Source organism: Helianthus annuus, chromosome 7 (assembly GCF_002127325.2).
Source record: "Helianthus annuus cultivar XRQ/B chromosome 7, HanXRQr2.0-SUNRISE, whole genome shotgun sequence".
NCBI lineage: Eukaryota > Viridiplantae > Streptophyta > Magnoliopsida > Asterales > Asteraceae > Helianthus > Helianthus annuus.
The window spans coordinates 17,158,637-17,177,725 of NC_035439.2; the positions used below are offsets into that span (position 1 = coordinate 17,158,637).

General features: G+C 38.0%; 2 protein-coding genes across 2 annotated transcripts; one reads left to right on the forward strand and one right to left on the reverse strand.

Annotated features, from left to right (window-relative positions):
* The first annotated feature begins 916 nt into the window (after positions 1 to 916).
* On the forward strand, positions 917 to 7,200 carry LOC110867978 (endoglucanase 6). The gene is made up of 9 exons (XM_022117040.2): positions 917 to 1,242; positions 1,321 to 1,533; positions 1,615 to 1,815; positions 4,732 to 4,821; positions 4,911 to 5,075; positions 5,438 to 5,722; positions 5,809 to 6,157; positions 6,246 to 6,305; positions 6,510 to 7,200. The coding sequence occupies exons 1-9, from the start codon at positions 1,048 to 1,050 to the stop codon at positions 6,797 to 6,799; spliced, it is 1,848 nt and encodes a 615-aa protein (XP_021972732.1). The 5' UTR covers positions 917 to 1,047; the 3' UTR covers positions 6,800 to 7,200.
* Positions 7,201 to 9,222: 2,022 nt separating this feature from the next.
* Positions 9,223 to 16,201, reverse strand: LOC110867977 (long chain acyl-CoA synthetase 4). The gene is made up of 19 exons (XM_022117039.2): positions 15,873 to 16,201; positions 14,255 to 14,318; positions 13,872 to 13,961; positions 13,538 to 13,594; positions 13,316 to 13,364; positions 13,146 to 13,222; positions 12,816 to 12,855; positions 12,653 to 12,747; positions 12,393 to 12,560; positions 12,142 to 12,252; positions 11,677 to 11,764; positions 11,524 to 11,590; positions 10,927 to 11,002; positions 10,680 to 10,797; positions 10,258 to 10,503; positions 10,035 to 10,174; positions 9,776 to 9,958; positions 9,582 to 9,701; positions 9,223 to 9,462 (listed from the first exon to the last, which is right to left on the reverse strand). Exons 1-19 carry the CDS (start codon positions 16,022 to 16,024, stop codon positions 9,424 to 9,426), a joined length of 1,980 nt encoding a protein of 659 aa, XP_021972731.1. The 5' UTR covers positions 16,025 to 16,201; the 3' UTR covers positions 9,223 to 9,423.
* Between the last annotated feature and the right edge of the window lie 2,888 nt (positions 16,202 to 19,089).

Here is a 19,089-nt window from a genome sequence, read left to right on the forward strand (position 1 = left end):
TATATAACATAGTGAGTTTCGACTCATATGAAGATATTATGCGACACCAAGTCACCAAGTTAACAAAAAATCGTTATGTAAGCACTCATTATAGTAAATCATTTAAAAAATTATCTAATTTGACTATTGGGTACCTTAAATAAGTTATTTAAAACATGCTTATCTTAACTTGTAATTTGAACGATAAATTTGGATCACTGACGAACCATTGGAGTATTATCGTGCCACAACGGAATCACCCGATTATATCCATCTCCACTAGGCATAATGTCTATACACCAATTCAGTAGGAAAACCCAATAAATATGGGAAAAATCCCCTTGTGGGAATCGACCCAGTACCTACTGAGTACTGGTCTCAAAGTCTTATCACTTCCCAAAAATGTAACTAGGCTATAAAGCCATGGACTTCTCTAGTTTTCTTGTAAATCTTAATTTGTTAAGTAGTATCAAGTCATTAAGTCTATGGCTTTATAGTTTAGTGACATCTTAGGGGTGGGATAAAACTTTGGCATTAATAGGTCCTGGGTTCAATTCCCATAAGGTGTTATTTCTCGTATTTATTGGGTTTCCTCCTGAATTGGTGTATAGACATTATGCCTAGTGGGGATGAATATGATCGGTTGGTTCCGCTGGTGGCACGATGATACTCCAGTGATCCGTCAGTGATCCAAATTTGCTTTTAAAAAAAAAGTATGAAGTCATTAAACTTTAATCACATATAACAATAATTATATTTTAACCATCAAAATCACTTTTAATCATAAGCAAACTGTGAAATTCGTTTAACTTTTTATGTGATGAGCAATAAAAAAAAAACATTATTATTGCTTAAATTATGTAAAAAAGTAAATACGCGTACCTCCTCCTCTTCCATTCTCCTCCATATATACTACTCCCCTGCCTCATCTTTCTTCGCCATCTTCTCCCTCTGAATCGCTCTCACCATTTTTGGAACAGGTTTATCAATAACTATATCGATAAACCAATCCGACATTGTCATATCAACAAATCCCATTTCCGTTTTTCTTGAATTTGGATTTCAATCATGACAATTGGAGCAAATGCTCTGTTTTTGCTTATGGCAATTGTACCATTAGCTTTAGCTGGTGGGCATGATTATGGTCAAGCACTCTCCAAGAGCATTCTCTTCTTTGAAGCTCAGAGATCCGGTTACCTTCCCGGTAATCAACGCGTTAGATGGCGAGGAAACTCCGGTCTACTCGACGGAAAATCCAGCGGGGTAAGTTGTCACATTTGCTATATGGCCTATGGTTTTGTAAATTAATTTAGGGCTAATGTCATTGATTTGGTTGTGAAGGTTGATCTGGTTGGAGGATATTATGATGCTGGGGACAATGTGAAGTTTGGGCTTCCGATGGCGTTCACGGTCACGATGATGTCGTGGAGTATCTTAGAGTACGGTGCGCAAATGGCGTCGAGTGGCGAGCTCGGTCACGCCATGGATGCTGTTAAGTGGGGGACTGATTACCTCATCAAAGCCCATCCTGAACCTCATGTTTTATACGGAGAAGTAAAAGTTTCTCTAATTTTGTTTAAATTGTTATTTGATTGTTACAATTTGATTTATTATTATTATTTTTTGTTGATTTAGGTGGGAGACGGTAACACGGATCATTACTGTTGGCAAAGGCCAGAGGAAATGACGACTTCACGAAATGCTTACAGAATTGACGAAAACAATCCTGGATCCGACCTTGCTGGAGAAACCGCAGCTGCTATGGCTGCGGCTTCTATCGTGTTCCGTCGGGCCAACCCCGCCTATTCAAGAGAACTCCTCAATCATGCCCACCAGGTCAGTTGGCTACTATTGTCCTTTTCTTGCGTTCACATTGTCTCTTAGTCACAAATAACCGGATAACATCGTAAATAATTTAAAGTTTATATATATTTTTATTTATTTTTACCATAGATTTGTAACGTTAACAAAAGCGTTAACGAAATGTAACACCTTAAATAGTAAACTAAATAGTAAATGTTTTTGAATTAAAGTTAAATGAGAAAATTAAAAACCAGTCCAAATGGTAGCGAGTGTATGATGGGAGACTAGGCGAGTAGGCGGCGATCGCTAGTTCGATCCTTGAACTGAGCGGGTTTTACCTTACCGCACTGTCGTGCCTTCGGGCGAGTGTTCACGGGCTTCGGCCCTAGGTGAGGGTTTTCCCCGGTTCGGAAGGCGAGTGTATCCAGATGTGGTGAATTTCGCCAGTAGCCCATTTGGAGGATTCGTTGGCCGTTCAAAAAAAAAAAAAAAAATGGTAGCTATAAAAGCATCAGGTACAACTACTTGTTGCATTCGACTTTAATTATGTCAGAAAAACAAGTCAAACTTTTATAAAACCTAGAATACATTCTGGTAAAACTAGTTATGACTGTTAACTGTACCATATCTAACTCTTATTAAAAAAATATATATTTTCTAAATATATTTATAGCAACAAAACCTATTGCTATAACTAAAAAGGTTGGGGAACGCTGTAACCAAGTCTGAGCAACCCAGCATGGACCTGCTTAAGACAACGTAAGTCTTGGTAGACTTGGTTAGCGCCGCCGATTAGGTGGTGTGACATTGAGTCACTCAAAAAGAAAGTCACCGTTAAAAATAAAACTAAAAAGGCTAAAATATCTTCTTATGCATTTATAAAATAATTTTATATTTTTGCTTACTCTTTATACATCAAAAAACAAAGTTACAAACTTGACTTTAACTTTTTTAAAAATTTACAAAACTGTTTTTATAAAAGAAAAACATTCCGACCAAAAGGTGATGTATGGTAGCAGAGAGAGGGGCGTACGTTAGTAAAGCGGTTGAAATAAATACAGACAGTTAAGGTTTAATGAGTCTAGTGTCAGGCTGGTTGTTGACGGTGTAAATTAAGCAGAAGCTGCCATGGGGTGTGTCCTTATTTGTATGTACAACTATTAATGCACATGTTACAAATCAATGCATTATAGACTTATAGCGGTTCACATGGCATGTGTCTGTATATGTATATACCACCACATGTAATCATTTATGCAATTTGTAGTTTTCTTGCATATAATCCAAATATCATTTTCTTTCTTTCCCCATACATAATTTACAAAAAAAAAATGTTTCCTTGTTTATGTATTTTAATCAACTCATGGTTTTATCAACATTGATATTCTAAACTTTTGATAAAAAGTAATTGAATTATCATTATCAATAATAAAAAATGGTATAACTTTACATAAATACATAGCATTTTTCAATCAATAATATTATAATTTTAGCTGAAGACAATGTAACTACATGTATATTTGATCCAAATGAAGAACTAAATAAATAAAAAAGTAAATTGCCAAACACGTTTGCCAAATTCATCACCTTCACTTTTGAGCTAATTTGTTCATCCGAACGTCTAACTTTTTTGTTAAAGTTATCCCTAAGATTTGGGATTTATTACCATTTTCATCCATAAATCTGTCAAAAAAATAACTCAAATTAGACATTTGGATGAAAATGATAAAAAATTCTAAAAGTGAAGGGCAATGTGATACAAAAAAAGTTGTTTTGAATAAAACTGGTAAACATGCTCAAACCTCAAGGACGATTGGCAATTTACTCTAAAGAAAACATTTAGACTTAAAACTTTGTGGTTTACTTAGGGCCTTTAAAAACGTTGTACCGGTATTGGCTGGCAGTGTCAACAACTACCTAATTCGGAAGTCGGGTCCGCAATTCGTTTACGAATTGGGTAAGGACTTACCAAAATATATATATATATATATATATATATATTTTTTTTTTAAATTGTTCTTTTTAATTTAATTTACAAAGTGGAAATGAGATCATGGAACTCAAGTGTAGTAGTTGCCGTCAATCACGGATAATAGGGGCTCATAGTACAAATTTTAGTGAAACTCAAAACTAAATAAATACGCTTTGCCACGTGACACTATTCACTGTCGGTGTGATGTACCGTACTCACCACTAATGCACTCTCCACCCCACTATTCATACATTTTTTCTAGAGTTAATTACTGTTTTCGTCCCTGTGGTTTGTCAAAAATCACTATTTCAGTCCATTAGTTTAAAAATTGCGATTTCAGTCCCTGTGGTTTCACTTTCGTAACCATTTCAGTCCACCTCGTAACCATTTCAGTCCATGTACTAATAGAATAAATGGATTGAAATGGTTACGAAAGTGAAACCACAGGGACTGAAATGGTTACTAAAGTGAAACCACAGGGACTGAAATCGCAAATTTTTAACTAATGGACTGAAATAGTGATTTTTGACAAACCACAGGGACGAAAACAGTAATTAACTCTTTTTTCTATATTTCTAAGACCACCCATAATGGTTAAGAAAAATAATGCCCCTATCATGGGGCATTATCCGACACGTGTCATCCCAGTCAGCATGAGACGTTATTGCAAAAGTGGCATAGTGAGAATAATGGCTAATAATGCCCCTTCCAATCATTAAAAAAAAAAAAAAACCAATCTATTCTCTCATTGGCCAGTCAAACCAAAGTCAAGCCATCACAATCCCATTTTGGCGTTTTAATAAACACGCCGGTTACATTTTTTTTTCAAAAATAACGCCGGATAACGCCTACTGTAATGGGGGTGGGGGCGTTTCCGGACGTTTTTTTTTTTCAATTTAAAAAAAAAACGCCCCACTACGGGTGGTCTAAATTACCCCTGAATAAGTCACTTATTTACTACTCACTTCTCTCTACAGCTCTTCGAATTCGCTGACAAATACAGGGGCAAATACGACAGCAGCATCTCTGTGGCCCAGAAGTACTATAGATCCGTCAGTGGATACGCTGTACGTGATCAAAACCTTAATTACTTTTATTTACATAATTGCCCTTTGTGTATTTTTTTAATTAATTTTTATTTTTATATTATGAACAGGATGAATTACTTTGGGGAGCTGCTTGGTTGTACAAGGCAACAAATGAGCCGTACTACTTGAATTACTTGGGGGAAAATGGTGATAACCTTGGTGGGACCGGATGGGCCATGACCGAATTTGGTTGGGACGTTAAGTATGCCGGTGTTCAGACCCTTGCTGCAATGGTAATAATGCTTCTTTAAATGTTTTCAAAATTGGGTTGAATATCAAACTCGTCTTATCGTTGGTCCACTGGTCGGATCAGATTTAACATTCGCGTTATATCATATTTATATCAAAAAGTAAAACGATAATTAAAACAAAATAGATAAATATAACTTTTTATGTTTTGATATGAATTTGAATTTTAACTAAAATAAATAAATTATGGACTAAATGAATCAGTAAATGATATTTAAACGAAAAAAAAGTTAGAACCGGTCCGACTGGTAACCGGACAGTTCAACTGAAAACAGTTCAAAGAGCCATAACCGGACCGGCTCAGGACCCTGTTCCGGTTTTGACCGTTGGTTAAACTTGTATGCAGTTTTTAATGGGAGGAAAAGGCGGCGATCACTCGCCAGTTTTAGGAAAATACCAAGAAAAGGCGGAAATGTTCATGTGTTCATGCATGGGGAAGGCTAATCACAATGTTCAAAAGACTCCAGGAGGTTTAATCTTTCGGCAACGATGGAACAACTTACAATTTGTCACAAGTGCATCTTTCCTCCTCACTGTCTACTCCGACCACCTGACCGCTGCCCGCAAAAACCTGCATTGTGCTTCGGGCAGTGTCGCCCCCTCAGAGCTTCTTGCATTTGCCAAGTCACAGGTAAGAAAATGTTCCACTTCATAATTGTTTTAAAATTTATAATTTTATTTATTAAAGTTTTGATTATTTTTTAATTTGGTGTTAAGGTGGACTACATTCTTGGAAACAACCCAAGAGCAACAAGTTACATGGTTGGATATGGAAACCACTACCCGCAACAAGTTCACCATCGCGGTTCCTCCATTGTGTCAATTAAAGTTGACCCGTCGTTTGTGAGCTGCAGAGGTGGTTATGCTACATGGTTTAGCCGAAAAGCAAGTGACCCAAATCTCTTGACCGGTGCCATTGTTGGTGGACCGGATGCCTATGATAACTTTGCTGACCAAAGGGACAATTATGAGCAGACTGAGCCTGCTACATATAACAATGCACCCCTTCTTGGAGTCTTGGCTAGGTTGAATGCCGGTCATTCTGCCCATAACCAGCTCCTTCCAGGTAAATTCATCGCGATTTTGGTCATTTGAAATGTCGGTTATACCCTTTTGGTTTCGATTTTTGTAACAACTTTGTTATTTTCATGCAGTTGAAGTTCCTCTTCATAAACCTATTGCCGTTCAACCAAAGCACGCATCTCCATACGCAGGTACGGTAAAATGAGTAAAACGGGCTTGCGTCCGAACTAACGATGTTTAAGTGGGTTGGGCCAAGGTAAAATAACTGGGTTGGGGGACTGGTAAAACGGGTTTGGGTCGAAACGAATCATTTTTAATTGTCACCTAATATTCGTACATTGATTTGTTACGCTACAAAAATAACATGACACATGTATCATTTTTTCTGTTTTTAGCTCCTATTGAAATTGATCAAAAGGCAACTGCTTCATGGGTATCCAATGGAAAAACATACTACCGATATTCGGCTATAGTTACCAACAAATCGAGGAGGACCATCAGGAACTTCAATCTAAACATCTCGAAGCTCTACGGTCCACTCTGGGGTCTCACCAAGACCACAAGTGGTTCGTACGGGTTACCAGAATGGGTTAGCTCATTACCAGCTGACAAAAGCTTAGAGTTTGTGTACATTCATAGTGCTTCTTTCGCAGACGTCTCAGTTTCCGGCTACACATTGGCTTAAAAGTAAAGATTAAGTTAAACGTGACTGATAATCGAATTCAAACAAACTCCGATTTATAGAAAAAGCTACTAAAAGGAATTAAAGTAATGGATTTTCGGGTTTTTTTTTTCCGATGTTTGAAATAAGGTCTGAAGAAAGGAGCAAAGAGAGTACTCATCATCTTTCGTTAGATCTTAAGTTTTTCTTTCTAACATGGAAAGAGAGTGTCGTTATGCGGTTGAGAGAGTATACAAGACCTCTCAACCTGGTAAAAAGACAGATTAGAGTATGTTTTTTGCTTTTGTTTTTGTGTTTTTTTTTTTTTTTTACTTCAAAACAGGTTTGAAGTTGTCTGTTGTTTTGTCTTATGCTGCTGTAAATTTGCAATATTGATAGAATTTGTGTTCTGTTATTTTATTTTATTTTATTTCCAAACTTGTCCTCTATGGGATAAGATTGTTTTGATTACAATGGGACATAAGGTTAACCACACCATCTATTTAAAAGGTGCAACCATGCTTTACAAGCATGGATGCTGTATCATGTATCATCTTAATACATGAACCAAAATCAATCTCATTTATGTGGCTGCAGTCTAATCACCAACAAGGGCGGACCTAGTAAGGGTCCAGGGTGGGCGGGCGCACCCCCTGAAAAAAAAAATTTAGTGTATTTTATAAGGTAAAATTCTCCCCGCACCCCTTGAAAATTTGGTTAAACCCCTTATCCGCACCCCTTGAACCCTTGAAAAGTTGGTTAAACCCCTTATCCGCACCCCTTGAAAATTTTTTCTGGGTCCGCCACTGATCACCAACCACTATGAGCGGTCAGTTAAGAGCTGGCTTGCCTAAGACACGCATATTAAGACCAAGATGCCGCCCCAACCATGGGCGGTAACCCTTTCGTGAAAGACGTTCAAGCAACTAAGCAAGTACCCCGAAGTAGAATGATGGGACCATACCCATTAAAAATCGTTATTTGATGATCTGTGGGAATCCATGATAACTTCGGATCCTGTTTTGTACACTTTTGACTTCCCCGATAAAACTATCTCGACCCTTACTATTTATGGTTTCGCTTGCATGAAGTCGACTTTAGGATAATCGCACAAAAAAACACTCTGATTTAAGCATAAAGACTTACGACAGGAAGATAGAGAAGTTACTAATTGTAAATGGTATGAATATGAAAACTGAACTTGTATATATTGAAGGTATGTCATATAACAAGAGAAGGAACCCTCTATATATAGGGAGGAAGAGGGACAAAAAAAAAAAAACTAATTACATGTGGGTACACCTATAATTACATGCAAGGACATCTAGAATTGCATGCAAGGACTCTATAATTACATGTAGGGACCTTTAGTTAACAACTAGGTCCCTCTACGATTTACAACTAATACTCCTCCTCAAGTTGGAGCATAGATATTATTAATCATGCCCAACTTGATACATATGCTAGTTGGAATTCCGTCCTAAGATGGATTGGCTGAATCGATAGAGGATCCTTTTGAGTACCGACTATCCGATCTCTGATTAGGTGACAATGAACCTCAACGTGTTTAGTTCTCTTCTGGAATACTTGATTTTTGGCTATATGTATTGTTGATTGATTATCACAGTACAATCGCATCAAGTCTTCATAGAGATAACCCCAAGTTCTCTGAGAAGACGACGAACCCATATCACCTCTGATGTAACATCTACCATAGCTTTGTACTCTGATTTTTGGCTATATGTATTGTTGATTGATTTTTGGCTATATGTATACCTAACCGGTGGTGACAAAAAATGGAAATGGTCACCCGAAAGATGCTCGTGAGCTAAATAACCTTTAGCTCTGATACCATGTAAATGGTATGAATTATGAAAACTGAACTTGTATATATTGAAGGTATGTCATAACAAGAGAGAGAACTCTCTATATATACGGAGGAAGAGGGAACAAAAAGAAATAACTAATTACATGTGGGTAGACCTATAATTGCATGCAAGGACTCTATAATTACATGTAGGGACCTCTAGTTAACAACTAGGTCCCTCTACTATTTACAACTAACACTAATAAACATGACAGTATTGTTAGGTTGATGATTATGAGCTCACGAGCCCACTAGGTATCTAGGCTTATAAGTTTTTAATCCCTTTAGATGGTCGATCTTAATTGTTCAGCCTAAAGGGTGTCCCTATGTATGGTCTCTCCATTTCATCAGTAGCAAAGAAACAAATAGAAGGTCTCACCCGATATAGATTAATATTATAGTAATTTTTGTTAATCATAATTAACTCTAACGATGTATAAGAAGATTATAGAACAGATAAAAAAAGTATTTGTGGGTCAACCCAACCTGGCCTGACCTTCCCCTAACGAAAGTGACCCGTTTCAACGTAACCTATTTTGAGTTTGATCTTCCTAAAGCCTTTAAAAACTTTGCTCAAATACCAACTCAAACATCCCAACTTCTCATAATAATATATAGACACTAAAACTTAATTGTTTCATCATAACTTAAACTCCAATACATAATAATCTATTTAATAATAAATTTTGTTAATGGTTTATAACAGACATAATTTTGAAATATAGCAGATCAGACCTACTATCAATGCAGCTTGCAACCGCGTCAGTTGTTCCTTCCAGCTTCACTTGTTCATATTCTTGTACATATCATCGATTTTACTCTGCAAACAACAACCAAACAAACAAACACGATTTTGTTTGTTTGTTCGTTAGAAGAGAATATCAGGGTCAGGTTTTCAATCTTAAATGGACCGTTATCTTGTAATTTACTCGTACGTACCTGATAATATTTCAGCATCTGTGGCCTTTTCTTTTTCAATGTCGGAGTCAGAAGATCGCGCTCAATGTCAAAAGGTACAGGGTCAAGCTCAACTGCTTTAATCATCTCAAATCCTTTTAACTACCAACACAAACAATCATAAATTCATAATCAAACCTTCCTTCCAGTGAAATGTTATAATCAGTTAGCAATACCTTTTTCTCTTTTCCGATTCGGTTTAGCTCTCCTAGTATGTATTCTTTAGCCTTCGGGTTGTTACATAAGGATTCAAAATCACCAGATACTTCACTTGAACGGGCCCACTTTTCGATAGCCGACTTGTTTGGGTTTACAACAGCAACAAGACATGACTCAAAACTATTACCGTATACCCATACCTGAAACACACACTCGTATCAATATCAAATTTCATTGATCGTATAATGTTATCAAAAATGTTTCATAAGTGCATACCTCATCAACGGCGGGAACAAGTCCATAAACGTTCTCCAAATTTTCAACTGCTACATATTCTCCTTGTGCTAGCTTAAAAATATTCTTTTTGCGGTCGATAACTTTCATGCTTCCATCTGGTTGCCACTCACCAATATCACCTGAAACATAGTATATATTATATATAGATGGTCATTCAAATTTCAATACAAGACCGATTTTTAGCAGAGAAACGGATAAACACCTGTATGGAACCATCCATCGATCAAGACCTCTTTTGTAAGGTCCTCGCGTTTGTAGTACCCTGAGAATAAAGTATCCCCTCTTATGCATATTTCTCCCCGTGGCGTACTTGAAAGAGCATCATAATTCATTTCGGGAACAGATTCCAAACGAGCATCCAAATTTGGGACTGGTGGGCCCACTGTACCCACCATGTTCATTTCGTTTGGCAGTGAAACGAATGATCCAGCACAGGTTTCAGTCAGGCCTACATTGAGATATACACAAATAATATTATGCAGATAATAATGGACGATAGATAAAGTGTTTGCGGTTCGACCCAACTTGGGTTGTTTCAGTCTCTACTTAAGAATGACCCGATTCAACCCGAACTTATATTATATGAAAATATTCCACGTATCGTAATTTGAGAAAGGGAAGTACCATATCCTTGGAGGACATGACAACATGCAACCACTTTCAGAAAACTTTCGACATGTGGAGCCAGTGGGGCCGCTCCAGATAAGATAATGCGTACCCTTCCGCCTAGTCCCTGCTTAACCTGCCAAAATGCGCAACACGATAACAGTTAGTTCACCATTTGCATTAAAGATAATATATAACCTGAATTGACCCACGTAAGAGAGGAAAAGTGAACGACGAATAAGATTTCCTTGAGCCAATATCTAACCTTGGTGAAAACAAGTTTGTCGCTCAATACAGATGCCTCTTCATGTTTACTCCCACCCTTCATATTACGCAACTTACTGCATAAATTATAATCAAGGCACATGATTATAATAAGAAGGATAAAATATGAACAAATATGAACAGAGGTCGTGTTCGTTCATTTATGTTCGTGAACGTTCAGTAACGTCTTAGTTTATGTTCATTTGTGTTCGATAGCTCATTAGCGTTTCTATTTTTTTATATTTTATTTAAATACTTCAAAATTACAACAAATAGAATATTTAATAAGTATCAGTGTGTTATATATTATGTTCGTGAATGCTTTTTGTGTTCGTTTGTGTTCATGAACGTTCGCTTACCATTGGTTACCTGAAATTAACAAACGAACACAAACACGTTCATTTCCTTAACGAACGAACACGAACAAAAAATCTCGTTTGGTAAGTGTTCTTGAACAGTTCATGAACACATATATTTCCTAACAAACGAACACGAACAAGGTCTTCTTCATGTTTGATCGGTTCGTTTGTAGCCCTACGTACAGATAAGCTTAATTGAACAATAAGAAAATAAAAAATCTAATTATTGAAACACTCACTATGAATATGCTAGATTAAACAATTTATTTTGCAGAAAACTCCCAGAATTAATCTTCTTTTGCAAACCTGAGCAAAAGAAAGTAATTTGTAACGGTATAATACTATAATCATAGGGGTAGAAATGTAAAAAATCACATAAGAAAAATGAACACCTGAATAAATTCTTTCTAAAACCCGAGGAACAGCACAGAAAATAGTAGGTTTAAGCTCCCCAATGTCTTCAATTAGTAATTTGACATCCTGAATATAATATTTACCATATTATAAAACAATGAATTTGTTGAAAATTAATTAAAGAGTAAATTACTTTTTGAGTCCATGTGTTTTAGTGGTTTTAACCACTTGAGTCCAAAATCAAAAAGTTTAACGCCCTGAGTCCCTAGCCATTTATTTTATAACGTTTTGAGTCCAATTTTGTTCATTTTATAACGATTTGAGTCCTAAAAATTGGACTCAAAAGGTTAAAATTTGGACTCAAAAGGACTCAAATGGTTAATGAAAATGCTTATAGGGAGTCAGGTCGTTAAACTTTTTGCTTTTGGACTCAACTAGTTAAAACCACTAAAACACAGGGACTCAAAAAGTAATTTACCCTTAATTAAACAAAGCGATATTACCCCGCGCCAAAATCCTATTGAACCACCATGATGTATTAAACATTCTTCGATCACCCGACCAAATATATGTGCCAAAGGTAGAAATGAGAGATACACATCATTTGCAGTCAACTGTAAGATGACAAGTATGAGAAGAGCATGATAATTTGAATTTGCTGACGTGGCACCAGTTTTCCATGTTTTGTAACATGTTATTTCCACGACGATGACATGTAGTTGTATAGAAAAGTTAATAAGGGTAGGCAACTTACCGATTCATTGTTACAGTCAAGGAAATGGCGAACGCCGGATATGAGTGTAACAATGCTGTTATTAGAGATTAATACGCCCTTTGGATCGCCGGTTGTTCCACTTGTGTACATAATGGTACAGATGTCGGTTTTCTTCTTCACTGGCAGATCAAAGTTTTTGTCTTTGCCCTGCGATCGAAGAAAAGTAAACATTTCGGTACAGTCAAATGGTAAATTTCATGAAAGTCAAAGTACAGTTAACTGAAGTGGTAAAAGTTTACCAATGATAAAAACTCATCCCATGAGTGTAATGCCGAACCAAAGTTTTTGATTTGTTCCTTCTGTTCAGGAGTAACTTGTCCAAAGCTCACAATTGCTAAAAGAAGTATGCATTTTAGTATATGATGTATTTTTATAAAAAAATGGATAAGATAAGTGACATACTTTTCAAGTATTCTCCGGCTTTCGGGAATGCTTTGATCACCTGAATCACCAAAAGGATATTATTATTCATAATACTCAAAAGTTCACAGACTATAACATCTTCATTTTAATGAAATCTGAGTTAAAATGGAAAAAGAATAAATGCGGTTCAACGAAATTTACATTTAACATTCTATTCGTGTCGGCGTAAGGTGGATTTGTTAACATTCATGTGAAACATTTGTGTCGCTTTTTATATTTCTTGCACTTCATTTTATTGACTAACTAATAAACTTGCAAGAAACTTTATAAAAGCCAAGAAAAACTAAAATAATTTGTACTACTAATTACCTCTGGGATCTTTTTCTCTTCTACAAATGCAATTTTAACCTCAGCATGACATATGATGAATTCTACTGCATTAGCACCTACATGAAAAATATAACAGGGAACATGCTTTACATAAGTCCTATAACGCCTAAGAACAATTGCGGTAAAGAAAACAATACTTAGTTACTTACCCAAGGTATCGTATAATGGTATGCAGTACAAGCCATGAGCATTACATGCCTGCATGTATTTACGACTTACAAGTATTAAAACAAAATTCTAAAAATGTTATAATATATGTATGTATATGCAATTATGTATGATTAGTTTCCATCTTGCTAATATATATTAGAAGCAAGCACTGGTTATTAAAAATCTAGAAGGAGAAAATGAAAAAAATATAAATAAAGTACCTCCATGCTCATTATCCATTCTGCACAATTGACACCATAAATACCACACTTTCCTCCCTAAAATCACCAATCCATGTTTGTGAGTAAGCATGTCCAACCGTAAAAAAACAGTCAACACGGTCAAAATGTTTCGACAAATCCGCTTCCATGTCACCACTTTTTACAGTTACCGGTCAAACTACCTTTAGTTGAAAGTTAGTTGACTTATTTATTTATCGGTTTTTGAAATGATGATGGTTTTTTCTAGCAACAAAATAATTACTTAAAACAGAAATTGGACCAAAGTTTGTTGCCTTTGATGCAGTTCGCGCGTAGTTATGATAACAACACTTACTGGCTCAACTCCACAAGCTCGGATAGAATTCCCAGCCTGTATCACTTTGTCATACACTTGTTTGTAAGTCAACCATTCATACTTCCCATGCTGCAAAATTACAAATATGGTCAACATGTAAACACACAGGGGCGTAGCTTTGTGGGGGCCCGGCGGGGGGGGGGGGGGGGGGTTGTTCCGACCCCCCAAACTTTTCGCTCAGTAGTATCCGGTATGTAGTTTTCATATAGAATTTTTTAGGTGTATACGTTTTCGACCCCCCGGTTTTATAATTTTTTTAGGTATATACGTTTTCGACCCCCCAGTCGGAAATCTCAAGCTTCACCACTGTAAACACACACAAAGATTTGGGATATTATCATACATAGCAAGTACCATTATACCTTTCCATCCACAAATTCACGAGTGCCAAGCATTTTGTTATCAGGATATTTCTCGGCGGACAAGCTGCAACGTAACCAAACAAACATTTTAAATTGAAGATGCAACATCCACGATTCATCCAAAATTCCAAATCCTTGCATAGTTATAGATATTCTTCCAGGCATTTTCTCAAATAGTTTGTGAATGAAAACCACATAACATGCTCACAAACTCCATCACACCGAAACAAAAACACAATAACAAATTAACAATCATAATCAACGATACAATATACATATACACTGTAACAACTCAACTAAGCGCTGTGTCAGACAAGGTTTAAAAGAACGGAAACGAGTTTTGAGGCGTTTCCCCTTCGCCTCACGAGGCGTAAGCCTCGGGGCAAACCGAGGCGTAAGCCCATGGCGGAATTAAAAGACCCCTTAGGCGCACCTGACGCCTCAGCCCCTCTGAGGCGCACATACAACATAACCCCCCCTGAGGCGCGCCTCAGAATCGTTATTTGGGCGTTTCGCCTCGAGGCGCGCCTTGAGGCGCACGCCTCAGCCGTTTTTTTAAAACTATGGTGTGAGAATATTGTCCGCTTTGGGTTGCACATTCAAGAACTCATGACAGGGCCGGCTCTGGGCCCGGCAAACCCATGCCGACGCTCGAGGCCCAAAACTTCAAAGGGCCCGAAAAGTCTTTATAAGCTTGTATATTAAATTATATATTTAGTATATTTATCCGTTTATTATTCAAAAAAGTATTGGTGGTGTAGTGGCAAAAACCATCTCAAAATAATGTAGAGGTCTCAAGTTTGAGTCTTTGCTCTAACCATAATTTTGGGCCCAATTCTTTTCGTCGCCTGAGGCCTAAATTTTTTCAAGAGTTTTCGGAGACGGCTCTGACTCATGATTTTGTTTTCACCCTAGGCATAATGTGGCCCTAGTAGGGAAGGTTTTACCCCCCCTTATATGTAAGGTTTCGTTCTCCCCTCAAGCGATGTGGAGAACGACAATGGCGGATATAGAGTGTAACAAGGGGTAACCCCCGTTGCCCCGTTACGCTCCGGCGGTAGCGTGAATTTTGGAAAAAATTGATGTTTTTTCGATTTCGTTACCCTTTTAGATTTTTTTTAAACGTTGCTCCTGTAATGATTTTCTAAAACGTTCTTTAGACTGCTTGGTATGGGGGACGTCCCCCTTCCGTTCTCATCCGGCGCCGTTCTACACACCGCCCCGCCCCCCTCCGTCTGCGTCGAGTCCGAGACGTTGGGGACGATCCACAAGAAGACAAAAACCATCACTCTCCCTCTCTCACACACCTATACATACAATATATACATATACATTTTAGGTCCATCCCCCATTTCCATAACTCCATCCTCTTTGCCCCATCCTCACACCCATCCTACGTGGATCCTACGTGGCGGATCATCCTCCAAGGGAGGAGGATCACCATACAAGAAAAGAGAACCTTTTCAACGAAAACACGTTTTGTCTAGGCGAGTAATTCATGGGTTGAAAACAAAACCGTGAGTTACTGGATGGAAAACAATATTATACTAGCATTGATCAGAATCAAAAGAAACACGTGCATGTATAAATAAATAACAATATATAGACAAACACTCACCGGAAAACATCCCAACAAGAGTCCAAACCGTCAATCGGAGGTGGAAAACCGTCTTTAGCAAAGACACTTCGGTAAACCGGTCCCATTGACGGCCTACCATCTTTGGCTTCTATCGCCGGTTCAACCTCTACAATAAATTTCTTGGGCTCCATCGTACGGTAAATGTATAGGAGTAATCGTCGTCTCCGGCGGCGGTGGAGAGATGTAATGCAGCGTGGTTGTTGGTGGTGCAGGGTGATGACCGATGGGGAGAGATTTTCTGATCATAACTGCTGATTCCCGTGTCTTTCGGATAACTTCATCGTAAAAAACTCAGTTTTGTTACGTATGTTTTGACTTAGAAAATTATTACATTATTATATGTTTAACAATTTATACGATAGCTTTTTTTTTTTTTTTTTTGTAATATTAATATGTTATTAGTGCTACAACAAATATAAGACCAAGAATAGTGGAGAGACTGGTTAGGCAAAAGGCTTTACGAGTCTCGTTTTGCCTAACGCAGGTTACAAGTCCCTCTACGTATGCAATACGTAGGGTTGGATCACTTCTTTATCAATTGCTTAGAATTCAAGGTTAAGAGAGACTCAACCCGGATTCTATGCATGCAATGTGATAGTTGTATTGAATGTGAAGAATAGAATATGCAATGTGCAGATTCTAGAGAGAGAGAGTCATATTTTCAGAATATCTTGTTGAATGACCAGGTGTGGTCATTTATAGAGAAGGATAATTCCAAGATAGGAAACCTTTGACTAAGTGATCCAAGTATGCAGTGAGGGGGTTGCCCGTTTTGGAGGGGTGAAGGCTTTAACCTGCGGATAAAAGACTGTTTCTCCTCACGTGTCTCCTTTTGCGGCTGAGTGAAGGAGTCACACGTAAAGTGTGATGCGACATATCACTGTCCCATGCTTTTTGCTGTTCACCACAGCTGTCCACCTACCTGAACCCTTTAACCCTTTAAGCTATATTTGCTCTTATAGTTAGTTTATTAAGCTTAAGCTACCCACGTCATCAGCCCCCCAAGTCAGAGGTATTTGTGGTGTAAGCCCAAAGACTTCTGACTTTTGTGCAATATTGTTTAGCTAGCTTAAAGGCTTCAAGGCTTGAAAGGTTCTAGGCTTCGTGTACTGGGCGGCGAAATCACTGTGAATTTGAATTTGAATAGACAGTTGATTTTACGGACGTGACAGTTTCTTGCAGACGTCAGCTATTGAACCATAGGTTAATGATGATAATCGTTAGGCCTATTTATCTTCTCATTTATCAAGAGGCAACTACTTTATCAATTTTGCTCATTCCTTTCAAGTTTCATCACAAAAAATCCTCTGTTCTTCAGGTTAGTTTCATCTTCCCTTTTCATTTTTTTTTCTTTCAATCATCTTTTCTAATGGGTGCGAGGAAAGATCAATCCACAAGCTTTTCTTATCTCACACAAGAAGAAGTTGAGGCATTTTGCCAAAAATGGGGGATTGATTTACGGTTCAATCTGGAGGCTCCGAGCTTGGACAAATCGATTGACCAATGTCCGAAGGGCTCTGTTGCTTTATATTGCAAACACTTTGAATTCTCGAACCTTCGTCATTCTTTTTCCACTTTTGTTCTTAACATATTGGAGTATTATCGAGTTTCTTTCGGTCAGTTGCACCCTCAAGGTCTTGCTAGGGTTTTGCACTTTGAAGTCTTGTGCATGGCTGCAGGGTATGACCCGTCTTTGTTTTCCTTTCGCCGTCTCTTTCGATTAGCGAGAATGGAGATTGGTTGACATTTGAGACGTCCCAAGTCGATACTTGCCTGATTTCATCCATGGTGACCACTCTTGGTTCATAGAAAGTCCGTTTCTTTTGGGTGTCGGAGTCTATTGTCCCCTTTAAAATGGTTTGGAGGCACCCTGATGCCGTCCTTAATGAACTTGAACCCTCCGATTTTGAATTAGACAGTTGGTTCTTAAAATCCATTAGGGCATGCCCTTCTAGGCTTCGTCCCTTTCCTGAACCTTTATTGGTTTTAATAGGGATAAGCAAATTGTGGGATAAACCGGATCGAGATCCTGTACTCATGAGGGATGGTCAGGGTATGCATTTTGTTTTTCTAACTTTTTGTTTTTGTTTTTATAATGTTGTTATTCATGTTATTTTTCCCTATTTCAATTGCAGTCATGTCTGCTTTGGACTTTATCAAAAGTGATGATACGTCGGATGTTGTGCTTGCTGATGTTGCTTCTGCTGAGGGTGAAAATGTTGTGGTTAGGGGTTCTGAGCATAGGTTCGAGGGTTCAAATTATGTTGGTGTTCCAAACGTGAAGGGTTTTGTGAAGGCTCCTGCATCAAAGCAATCTACTCGTCGTTCTACTCGACGTAAAGGTGCTGGACAACCTTCGACTTCTGAAACTATTGATCTTGCTGATGACTTGGAGATGGAAGATACAGAGGTTCCTGATGATGGGAAGAAGTGTGAGTTGCCTTTGGTAGTGGGTAAGGATGTCAAGGCGGCGGGCAAAAAGGTTGGAGGGCCAAAGCCTTCAACTAAGGCTATTGAGGGTTCCTCCAATGTTGACTCGGGGGAAGTATATGTGCCTGACTGGAAAGTTACTATTTCTGATACCTTCAAGTCTCCTACCATTTGTGAAGATGTTCTCAACCATTTTGCCCCTCCGGCTGTTCGGGCTTCCTCTTCCTCTATGGTTGATGAGGAAATGATTTCCAAGATGACCATGGCTTCTTGCAACTTTTGTGCCTCAATTCCTGAAGGTATTGCCTGGTTTCGGAAACGGATGCAAAAGTATGAAGTTTTTTCGAAGAAGAGGGAGGCCATGAAGGCTAGCATGGCTGCTTTGAAGAAGGAGAAGGAAAGTTTTGCTGAGAAGGAGTTGGCTTGGCAGAAGAAGGTTCATGAATTGACTCAGAGGCATGAGGTTGAGATTGGTAAACTTAAACAACAAGCTGAAGCATCAGTGAAGGAGAAAGATAAGTTGGAAGCTTCCTTGGCTCAGTTGGCTAAGGATAACAAGTGGCTTATTGAGTAAGGCTTCCAACAGGTTGTTACTTACCTCCTTCATTCATCCGAGTTTAACAGTGCCCTGGGTGATGTCTATTCGAAGCTTCTCATTCATGGAAGACATCAAGGTTATACTGTTGGATATGATGCTGGTGCAGCTGGGTCTCTAAAGGATAAATCTCCTCTTTTTCAGCCTGGAGTCTTCGAGGTGTTTAAGAAC

Excerpts from the sequence above, each read along its gene's own strand:
- LOC110867977 (XM_022117039.2), bottom strand. The coding sequence starts at position 16,024 with ATGGAGCCCAAGAAATTTATTGTAGAGGTTGAACCGGCGATAGAAGCC. Across the intron at positions 12,253-12,392 it reads TTGACTGTAACAATGAATCG|TTGACTGCAAATGATGTGTA; the intron begins GTAAGTTGCCTA and ends GTCATCTTACAG. Across the intron at positions 9,702-9,775 it reads GAATCGGAAAAGAGAAAAAG|TTAAAAGGATTTGAGATGAT; the intron begins GTATTGCTAACT and ends TTGTGTTGGTAG.
- LOC110867978 (XM_022117040.2), top strand. The coding sequence starts at position 1,048 with ATGACAATTGGAGCAAATGCTCTGTTTTTGCTTATGGCAATTGTACCA. Across the intron at positions 5,723-5,808 it reads TTGCATTTGCCAAGTCACAG|GTGGACTACATTCTTGGAAA; the intron begins GTAAGAAAATGT and ends TTTGGTGTTAAG. Across the intron at positions 6,158-6,245 it reads CCATAACCAGCTCCTTCCAG|TTGAAGTTCCTCTTCATAAA; the intron begins GTAAATTCATCG and ends ATTTTCATGCAG.